Consider the following 12004-nt stretch of genomic DNA (forward strand, 5'->3'; position numbering starts at 1 on the left):
CCTTCGTTCTTCTTCTTATGTTCACTCCTAAAAGATGTTATACCTCTCTGACTAGTGCATGAAATTACCGCCTCCCTTTCTTCATCAACATTTAAAAGTTTCTCAAAATATTCCTGCCATCTACCCAATACCTCCAGCAACCCCCCCCCCCCCTACTCTGTTTTTAACTGACAAATCCATTCGTTCCCTAGGCTTTCTTAACTTTTTTTTTGTCACTCCAGTTTTTTTTCTTATTTTCAGCAAAATTTCTTGACAGTGCCTCCCCCACTCTATCATCTGCTCTCCTTTTGCACTCTCTCACTACTGTCTTCACCTTTCTTTTACTCTCCATATACTCCACCTTTCTTATAACACTTCTGCTTTGTAAAAACCTCTCATAAGCTACATTTTTCTCTTTTACCACACCCTATACTACATCATTCCTCTGTCCTCCTGCACCCACCCTCCTATAGCCACAAACTTCTACCCCATATTCTAACATTGCATTTTTAAAACCAATTCAAACCTCTTCAACCCCCCCCCCCCCGCCCACATCCCATACTTGCAATAGCCCACCTTTTTGCAAATAGTTACTTATACCTCACCCTAACTTCCTCCTCCCTTAGTTTATACACTTTCACCTCTCTCTCTTACTTGCTGTTGCCATTTTCCTTTTGTCCCATCTACTTCTTACTCTTAGTGTAGCTACAACTAGATAATGATCCAATATATCCGTTGCCCCTCTATAAACATGTACATACATCCTGAAGCCTACCCATCAACCTTTTATCCACCAATACATAATCTAACAAACAACATACTACTTTCATTCCATGCCATATCATACCTTGTATACTTATTTATCCTCTTTTTCATAAAATATTTTTTTATTTATTTTATTATCACACTGGCAGAAGGCAGAAGAGGGGTTGTTGAGGTGGTTTGGTCATTTAGAGAGAATGGATCAAAGTAGAATGACATGGAAAGCATATAAATCTATAGGGGAAGGAAGGCGGGGTAGGGGTCATCCTCGAAAGGGTTGGAGAGAGGGGGTAAAGGAGGTTTTGTGGGTAAGGGGCTTGGACTTCCAGCAAGCGTGCGTGAGCGTGTTAGATAGGAGTGAATGGAGATGAATGGTACTTGGGACCTGACGATCTGTTGGAGTGTGAGCAGGGTAATATTTAGTGAAGGGATTCAGGGAAACCGGTTATTTTCATATAGTCGGACTTGAGTCCTGGAAATGGGAAGTACAATGCCTGCACTTTAAAGGAGGGGTTTGGGATATTGGCAGTTTGGAGGGATATGTTGTGTATCTTTATATGTGTATGCTTCTAGACTGTTGTATTCTGAGCACCTCTGCAAAAACAGTGATAATGTGCGAGTGTGGTGAAAGTGTTGAATGATGATGAAAGTATTTTCTTTTTGGGGATTTTCTTTCTTTTTTTGGGTCACCCTGCCTCGGTGGGAGACGGCCGACTTGTTGAAAAAAAAAAAAAAAAAATCACACTGGCCGATTCCCACCAAGGCAGGGTGGCCCGAAAAAGAAAAACTTTCACCATCATTCACTCCATCACTGTCTTGCCAGAAGGGTGCTTTACACTACAGTTTTTAAACTGCAACATTAACACCCCTCCTTCAGAGTGCAGACACTGTACTTCCCATCTCCAGGACTCAAGTCCGGCCTGCCGGTTTCCCTGAACCCCTTCATAAATGTTACTTTGCTCACACTCCAACAGCACGTTAAGTATTAAAAACCATTTGTCTCCATTCACTCCTATCAAACACGCTCACGCATGCCTGCTGGAAGTCCAAGCCCCTCGCACACAAAACCTCCTTTACCCCCTCCCTCCAACCTTTCCTAGGCCGACCCCTACCCCGCCTTCCTTCCACTACAGACTGATACACTCTTGAAGTTATTCTGTTTCGCTCCATTCTCTCCACATGTCCGAACCACCTCAACAACCCTTCCTCAGCCCTCTGGACAACAGTTTTGGTAATCCCGCACCTCCTCCCAACTTCCAAACTACGAATTCTCTGCATTATATTCACACCACACATTGCTCTCAGACATGACATCTCCACTGCCTCCAGCCTTCTCCTCGCTGCAACATTCATCACCCATGCTTCACACCCATATAAGAGCGTTGGTAAAACTATACTCTCATACATTCCCCTCTTTGCCTCCAAGGACAAAGTTCTTTGTCTCCACAGACTCCTAAGTGCACCACTCACCCTTTTCCCCTCATCAATTCTATGATTCACCTCATCTTTCATGGACCCATCCGCTGACACGTCCACTCCCAAATATCTGAATACATTCACCTCCTCCATACTCTCTCCCTCCAATCTGATATCCAATCTTTCATCACCTAATCTTTATGTTATCCTCATAACCTTACTCTTTCCTGTATTCACTTTCAATTTTCTTCTTTTGCACACCCTACCAAATTCATCCACCAATCTCTGCAACTTCTCTTCAGAATCTCCCAAGAGCACAGTGTCATCAGCAAAGAGCAACTGTGACAACTCCCACTTTATGTGTGATTCTTTATCTTTTAACTCCACGCCTCTTGCCAAGACCCTCGCATTTACTTCTCTTACAACCCCATCTATAAATATATTGAACAACCATGGTGACATCACACATCCTTGTCTAAGGCCTACTTTTACTGGGAAATAATTTCCCTCTTTCCTACATACTCTAACTTGAGCCTCACTATCCTCGTAAAAACTCTTCACTGCTTTCAGTAACCTACCTCCTACACCATACACCTGCAACATCTGCCACATTGCCCCCCTATCCACCCTGTCATATGCCTTTTCCAAATCCATAAATGCCACAAAGACCTCTTTAGCCTTATCTAAATACTGTTCACTTATATGTTTCACTGTAAACACCTGGTCCACACACCCCCTACCTTTCCTAAAGCCTCCTTGTTCATCTGCTATCCTATTCTCCGTCTTACTCTTAATTCTTTCAATAATAACTCTACCATACACTTTGCCAGGTATACTCAACAGACTTATCCCCCTATAATTTTTGCACTCTCTTTTATCCCCTTTGCCTTTATACAAAGGAACTATGCATGCTCTCTGCCAATCCCTAGGTACCTTACCCTCTTCCATACATTTATTAAATAATTGCACCAACCACTCCAAAACTATATCCCCACCTGCTTTTAACATTTCTATTTTTATCCCATCAATCCCGGCTGCCTTACCCCCTTTCATTTTACCTACTGCCTCACGAACTTCCCCCACACTCACATCTGGCTCTTCCTCACTCCTACAAGATGTTGTTCCTCCTTGCCGTATACACGAAATCACAGCTTCCCTATCTTCATCAACATTTAACAATTCCTCAAAATATTCCCTCCATCTTCCCAATACCTCTAACTCTCCATTTAATAACTCTCCTCTCCTATTTTTAACTGACAAATCCATTTGTTCTCTAGGCTTTCTTAACTTGTTAATCTCACTCCAAAACTTTTTCTTATTTTCAACAAAATTTGTTGATAACATCTCCAAGCCGATGTATGAAACGCAGAGTAAAAATTTGCCGAAAAAAGTGGTCAAAATCCGAATTGTACGATATTTGGACTGGACGAAAACCAGAGTTTTACTGTACGTTGAAAACAACATACAACAGATTTTTCCTGTAATATATTTGTCAGTTGCAAATTATTTTAGTGTAAGGTTGATGAAGTCATATGTCTGGCAGTGAGCATCTGGGGAGATTGCAGCTCTGCAGCTCCTATGGACGAGCCACCACTGGTAGAGGGATGGAGGTAGTGTTGATGGAGAGAGAGAGAGAAGGGAGGGGAGGGAACAGGAGGGGTGGTCCTAAGCTACCATAGATATGACAAAACTCAGCAAAATTATTTTTTACACCAAATATTAACAACAAAACAACAATATTTTTGGCCAAAATTGCATTATCAGTGTTGTAATTCAGAGGTAAAAAAAAAAAATCTTGAAAATACTATTGTCTTATCTATACAGTGGAACCTCTATTTACGAGTTTAATCTCTTCCATGACCTTGCTCGCATCCGGATTTGCTCGTTTGCAGAGTTAATTTTCCTCATTTAAATTAAGTGAAATGGAATTAATTTGTTCCAATGGAATTCCAGGCACGAGAAAATACTTCAATAATTTCCCTAATATCAACTCCACGGCTTATTTATCCACCACAATTCATGTGATATGACATAATAAACAATATTAATAACATAGAAACATGATACAGTGGACCCCCGGTTCGCGAAGTCATCGGTATCCGATAAATCCGGTATCCGCAGCATTATATCGCAAGAAATTTGCCTCGGTTCCCGTTACGAAACCCGGTATGCGATACGATTTGTACGAGACGTGTCCACGTGTGGCCTGAAATGCCCCGTGTGTGCCAGTGTTTACAAGCCAGCCAGTGTGCGTGCATCTAAGGATACATTCGGTACATTCCATATTATCCATATTATCACTGTTTTTGGTGCTTGTTTCTGCAAAATAAGTCACCATGGGCACCAAGAAAGCTTCTAGTGCCAATCCTGTGGTAAAAAGGGTGAGAATTAGTATGGAAATTAAGAAAGATTTTGAAGGGTTTGGGGCTAACTCTGAGAAGCCTATGCCAGTTGTGGAATCCATTGTGCCTATTTCAAAAATTAAGTTAATGTGTGCACAGTGGGTTGAACTGCAAACCTTTATGGATGAAAATTACCCTAACACAGCTATTGCAAGCCGTGCTGGTGACTATTACACTGACAATGTTGTGAACCACTTTAGGAAAGTCATAAAGGAACGAGAGGTACAGGCCTCTATGGACAGATATGTTGTGCGACAGAAGTCCAGTGACTCTCAAGCTGGTCCTAGTGGCATTAAAAGAAGGGAAGTAACCCCAGAAAAGGACTTGCTACCTCAAATCCTAATGGAGGGGGATTCCCCTTCTAAACATTAAAAGCTTCGACACTCTCCCCTCCTCCCATCCCATCAATCATCACCAGATCTTCATTAAAGGTAAGTGTCAATTATTCTATTGTGATTATTCTATTGTTATTATTGTTAGTGTAATTATTCTATTGCATTAAACTTAATATTTCATGTGGTAAAAGTTTTTTTTTTCATACTTTTGGGTGTCTTGCACGGATTAATTTGATTTCCATTATTTATTATGGGGAAAATTGATTCGCTTTCTGATAATTTTGCTTTACGATGAGCTCTCAGGAACGGATTAATAATGTGAACCAGGGGTCCACTGTATATACACTAGAATGAGTAAAATACACGTCATTACGCATGTGGCTAGTGGTGGTGACAGCAGCCATTGTTGTTCTTGGGGTTTATAGGGCCACCACAGTAGCCATTCCTGCTCCTGACTACATGTATAGACAGAGTGACTTATAAGTGCTTCACTCTTAATGCTACACTTAATTGGTACACTCTTAATGCTACACTTAATTGCTACACTCTTAATGCTTCACTTTACTACTGCTGCTGCATGCTGTCTGCCATTGCCTCTTCATGATGTCTGCCACTGCTGCTTCATGTCTGCCACTGCTGCTTCATGTTGTCTGCCACTGCTACCTCATGATGTCTGCCACTGCTGCTTCATGCTGTCTGCCATTGCTGCTTCATGATGTCTGCCACTGCTGCTTCATGTCTGCCACTGCTGCTTCATGTTGTCTGCCACTGCTACCTCATGATGTCTGCTCCCACTTTTGCTAGCGTGTTGAAGAGCTTTCCAGTATGTGAAGGTTGAGGGGCAGTGCCAATCAGACAGGTATTGCACAGTGACATCATTTGTTTACTCTTGAACATCGCCAAAGAATCGAACATTTCTGCTACTTTGAGCTCAATTTCAAGGTACTTTTCATTGTGAAACCAATCGCAATCATATTTATTTCTGTAGTATATCTTCCATTCTATCAAATGAGACCAAAAAAATGAGAATACAATCTTAAAAACCATACAAAAATATGCTGCTAAGGGGAGGCTAATGGCTGAGAAGTAAATTCCGTTATTTATGGTCCGATTTGTTTCATTTTTGGTGTATGCTAAGAACATAAGAAAGAAGGAACACTGCAACAGGCTTCTGGCCTATTTGAGGCAGGTCTAATTCTCCCACAGTCAGGTCAGTCACGTCACTTAAGGGAGGAGCACGGCATCCGACCTAGTAGCACAAGCTAGTCAGGTCCAACTCACACCCACCCGTACCCACTCACGTATTTATCCAACCTATTTTTAAAACTACACAACGTCTTAGCTTCTATGACGGTACTCGGGAGTTTGTTCCACTCATCCACAACTCTGTTACCAAACCAGTGCTTTCCTATATCCTTCCTGAATCTGAATTTTTCAAATTTAAAACCAGTGCTGCAAGTCCTGTTTATGTTAGATATTTTTAGCACGCTATTTACATCCCCATTATTAATTCCTGTTTTCCATTTATACACCTCAATCATATCCCCTCTAATTCTACGCCTTTCTAGAGTGTGTAGATTCAGGGCCCTCAGTCTATCCTCATAGGGAAGATTTCTGATACATGGGATCAATTTTGTAATCCTCCTTTGTATGTTTTCCAGTGCATTTACATATATCCATTCTGTATTACGGTGACCGAAACTGCACAGCATAATCTAAATGAGGCCTAACCAAAGATATATAGAGTTGAAGAACAACCTGAGCATCTTTCTATCATACATTGCCCAAGTTTCAATAAGATAGTCCAACAAACAACTGAGATCCAAAAGGAACCTCCCTTGAGGCCCGCTCGCATCTGGAAATTTCGCTCACGTCTGGAAGCAAAAAATCGACAGAGCGACTGCTCGTATTTGGAAAAACTCGCATGTGGATGCACTTGTAAGTAGAGGTTCCACTGTATACACCTACCATCCGACTTACGACCTGCTCGACTTACGACCACTCGACTTACGACAGTGTTTTTTATGCCAAATTTCTGGGAAATAAACAACTATTTGTGTTGTACACAGTGTTTATCCTAAACCTTACAGTATAAAATACAGTACTAACAATATAAAAAGTAAAGTAAAACATGAAATACCAAAATAAAACAATAAAATAGTCATTACAAAAATGTTTTGTTGATACTCAGTAGTAAAGTTCGACTACGACCATTTCGACTTACGACCGGTTTCTTGGAACCGAACTCGATCGTAAGTTGGATGGTAGGTGTATATATTTTTTCAACACACCGGCCAATCCTACCGAGGCAGGGGGACCTAAAATTAAAAATGGACATTTTTTCTTTTTAAATTTAGTAATTTATACAGAAGGGGTTACCAGTTCCTTGCTCCTGACATTTTAGTCACCTCTTATGATGAGCACTTTTTTTTTTTTTAACACGTCGGCCGTTTCCCATTGAGGTTAATAATTCTTATTAGTTTGCATAAGCACTGTACAAGAACAAAAAAATTGCATGCCACTAAGATTCTTATTTAAATAAATTACAATCACTATACTTCTGGAGAAAGGCAATACAGTAAGAAAATGCAAAGCAAGAAACTGACTTAATAAAAAAATTATCAATTACAATATCTTTTGTATAATGTGGCCCTAATCTCTAGACCCATTGTTTTCCTCTGTTATCTCTGATTTCTCCCCACAGTATAGGGTACATAATAAACATATCAAATTAAGCTTTCAAAAATACTGTACAAGACAAGGCAATGCCAGGGCACACATTTTGTTCTTTTCCTCAGAGACGATTAAGACATCTATTGTCACTGAAAAAGAGCCTTCTTTAATACAGGAGAACCTGCTTATACGGCAGGTTAGGTTCCAGGCTACTGCTGCACAGCAAAAATCATTGTTAAGTGAATCATAGCCTTTTTGTTTGCTTTCAAATGCATATAAAAGCCTGATAAAATATTTACACTATTATATAGTAAGTGAGCAATAGAGCTAGGCCTAAAACTGCATATACAGTACATATATTACTGTAAAATATATTCGTCTTTGGCTTTGAACAAGCGGTTGGTTTGGTTTGGTAAGGTTTGTCAGGACACAGGACAAGTATAGCGAGTGGTGAACATATTTATTGTAGGAAGTCTGAATAAATGAAGAATGGGTATAATTGAAACCCTCTGCATTAGTGAAATGACATAAAGCACAGTGCTATAAAACAGTATCCTCCTATATGTGGCTTTAGTAAACTTCTGAAAAGTTCATTAAATCCCAGTAATGGCTATTATACCAGGGATGAATCCCAGTTTTACCCTCCCGAAAAAAGAGTAATCCCTAGACGGGAACACAGTTTCAGAGGATACAGATAAGTACTTTTTTTGCAATTTAATTATAAATAATTAATTTAAGTATAGTAAATCCTCTAAGCATTGTCTATAAGTCCATTTCTGGCTCACTCTCCTTTTTCACAGTCATGTATTTTGAAAAGCCCCATGCAAGCCCTCCAATTACCAGTCAAAAAATGTTCCCACACAGCCTTTCAAACTCCAGCCTCAATCATATCAATTATACTTTCGGTTATACCTGACAGGATACAAAGGCAAAAACGACACAGGTGTAGAGCAAGCGTTCACTGTGATGTTTTGCTACAGTGCTTTATGAAGTTTGATCTGATAAAGCTCTACACAAAGCAAAATACTTTTGCAATAAATGCTGGCTCTGTGTGTCTTTTCTTCTATACATGACAGTTTATTTAATTAAATATACACAGTTTTTTCAAATGTCCTTAAAAAAATTCCTGCAGGTTCTCTATATAATCATTTTATTTTTCTATTTCTTGTTCAGTGAATGATTTCCCATTTGGTTCCACAAATTTACCTAAAACCAATAATAATGCACCAATAATTACCCAAGGTAAGCATTCATGCTATGGACAGTTTGTGGCAGTGGAAGGCCACTCTTCATATCTGGCACTCCAGACGATACCAACTCCTCCTTCCTGGGCATTAAGTTATCTCCTGTGACAACTGCCACCTGTTGGGTTTATGTAAGGTTAATGAACTATAATATGTGTAATTAGAAGAGATAATTACAGGAGGCTAAAGGCATTGGAGACATCATGTTTGAGAGAAATGTGTGGTGTGAATATTATGCAGATAATTCAGAGCACAGAAATTGCAAGGCAATATGGGATCACCAAGGACATAGTTCAATGGGCTGAGGAGGGGTTGTTGAAATGGTTTTGGCATGTAGAGAGGATGGAAAGAGGTTGATAAAGAGATGTACAAATCTGGGGTTTAAGGTAGAAGAGGTTGGGGTTGTCTCAGGAATGGTTGGAGGGAGGTGGTAAAAGTTGCAGGTGCTTGAACATTCACTAGGCATGTGTGAGTGCCTAGGCATGCTAGAAACCTTCCATGTAATTAGGGATTGGCAGAGAGCATGCATAGTTCCTTTGTATAAAGGCAAAGGGGACAAAAGAGAGTGCAAAAATTATAGGGGGATAAGTCTGTTGAGTTATAGGTAGTAGGTTGGTAGACAGCAACCGCCCAGGGAGGTACTACCGTCCTGCCAAGTGAGTGTAAAACGAAAGCCTGTAATTGTTTTACATGATGGTAGGATTGCTGGTGTCCTTTTTTCTGTCTCATGAACATGCAAGATTTCAGGTACGTCTTACTACTTCTACTTACACTTAGGTCACACTACACATACATGTACAAGCACATATATACACACCCCTCTGGGTTTTCTTCTATTTTCTTTCTAGTTCTTATTCTTGTTTATTTCCTCTTATCTCCATGGGGAAGTGGAACAGAATTCTTCCTCCGTAAGCCATGCGTGTTGTAAGAGGCGACAAATGCCGGGAGCAAGGGGCTAGTAACCTCTTCTCCTGTATATATTACTAAATGTAAAAGGAGAAACTTTCGTTTTTCCTTTTGGGCCACCCCGCCTCGGTGGGATACGGCCGGTGTGTTGAAAGAAAGAAGAAGTCTGTTGAGTGTACCTGGTTAAGTGTATGGTAGAGTTATTATTGAAAGAATTAACAGTAAGACGGAGAATAGGATAGCAGATGAACAAGGAGACTTTAGGAAAGGTAGGGGGTGTGTGGACCAGGTGTTTACAGTGAAACATATAAGTGAACAGTATTTAGATAAGGCTAAAGAGGTCTTTGTGGCATTTATGGATTTGGAAAAGGGGTATGACAGGGTGGATAGGGGGGCAATGTGGCAGATGTTGCAGGTGTATGGTGTAGGAGGTAGGTTACTGAAAGCAGTGAAGAGTTTTTACGAGGATAGTGAGGCTCAAGTTAGAGTATGTAGGAAAGAGGGAAATTATTTCCCAGTAAAAGTAGGCCTTAGACAAGGATGTGTGATGTCACCATGGTTGTTTAATATATTTATAGATGGGGTTGTAAGAGAAGTAAATGCGAGGGTCTTGGCAAAAGGTGTGGAGTTAAAAGATAAACAATCACACATAAAGTGGGAGTTATCACAGTTGCTCTTTGCTGATGACACTGTGCTCTTGGGAGATTCTGAAGAGAAGTTGCAGAGATTGGTGGATGAATTTGGTAGGGTGTGCAAAAGAAGAAAATTAAAAGTGAATACAGGAAAGAGTAAGGTTATGAGGATAACAAAAATATTAGGTGTTGAAAGATTGGATATCAGATTGGAGGGAGAAAGTATGGAGGAGGTGAATGTATTCAGATATTTGGGAGTGGACGTGTCAGCGGATGGGTCTATGAAAGATGAGGTGAATCATAGAATTGATGAGGGGAAAAGGGTGAGTGGTGCACTTAGGAGTCTTTGGAGACAAAGAACTTTGTCCTTGGAGGCAAAGAGGGGAATGTATGAGAGTATAGTTTTACCAACGCTCTTATATGGGTGTGAAGCATGGGTGATGAATGTTGCAGCGAGGAGAAGGCTGGAGGCAGTGGAGATGTCATGTCTGAGGGCAATGTGTGGTGTGAATATAATGCAGAGAATTCGTAGTTTGGAAGTTAGGAGGAGGTGCGGGATTACCAAAACTGTTGTCCAGAGGGCTGAGGAAGGGTTGTTGAGGTGGTTCGGACATGTAGAGAGAATGGAGCAAAACAGTGACTTCAAGAGTGTATCAGTCTGTAGTGGAAGGAAGGCGTGGTAGGGGTCAGCCTAGGAAAGGTTGGAGGGAGGGGGTAAAGGAGGTTTTGTGTGCGAGGGGCTTGGACTTCCAGCATGCAAGCGTGAGCGTGTTTGATAGAAGTGAATGGAGACAAATGGTTTTTAATACTTGACGTGCTGTTGGAGTGTGAGCAAAGTAACATTTATGAAGGGGTTCAGGGAAACCGGCAAGCCGGACTTGAGTCCTGGAGATGGGAAGTACAGTGCCTGCACTCTGAAGGAGGGGTGTAAATGTTGCAGTTTAAAAACTGTAGTGTAAAGCACCCTTCTGGCAAGACAGTGATGGAGTGAATGATGGTGAAAGTTTTTCTTTCTCGGGCCACCCTGCCTTGGTGGGAATCGGCCAGTGTGATAATAATAAAAAAAATAATATGTAAAGCATACATTGTAAGCTTTGCAAGGATATAAACATTTATTATTATTATTAATGGATGTAAGTGGTTTGTAAATGGATGTAATGTTAGAGTGTGAACAAGATAGCTTTAGTGAAGAGATTCAGGGAAACTTGAGTCCAAGAAGTGAGAAGGGCAGTGCCTGCAAATTAATCAGCAGCTACACAAATTAAACAGCAATGAAACAGGTTAATTCTCTAATAATTTCAAATACAGGTATTTGAGAGTACAGTACATGGAATACATGTGTTACTACATACAACAAATTGTATAGGGCATTCATAATCTATCTGCCAAAATATTTTGTTTTTAATAAAAGGAAACCCCTTACTATATTACTATACAGTGCTGTATGAATGGTATTTTCATTATCTAAATCAGATAACTAAACCATTATCATATCATGGCTAAAAACTGCAATCAGTAAGTGGGAGGCTTTTGTCTTTGTTATCACTGTAAATCCCTCTGGTAATTTCACTCATTCTGTACACCCACAAAAAGCTTTACAGAGTACCAGTAGCAGCTGCACAAATACACTTCTTATTGTATGGCTGTGCACTAAT

The 12004-nt window shown here is 40.4% G+C and overlaps 1 protein-coding gene across 1 annotated transcript in view; it reads right to left on the reverse strand.

Moving 5' to 3' along the window:
* Positions 1-12004, reverse strand: part of LOC128688715 (uncharacterized) — a 95069-nt gene that overhangs the window by 74282 nt on the left and 8783 nt on the right. Inside the window, exon 4 of the mRNA XM_053776707.2 lies at positions 8805-8929. Coding sequence (XP_053632682.1) covers positions 8805-8929 — 125 coding nt within the window. The remainder of the gene's footprint in view (positions 1-8804; positions 8930-12004) is intronic.

The sequence above is a fragment of the Cherax quadricarinatus genome, chromosome 13 (assembly GCF_038502225.1).
Source record: "Cherax quadricarinatus isolate ZL_2023a chromosome 13, ASM3850222v1, whole genome shotgun sequence".
In the NCBI taxonomy this organism is placed as follows: Eukaryota; Metazoa; Arthropoda; class Malacostraca; order Decapoda; family Parastacidae; genus Cherax; species Cherax quadricarinatus.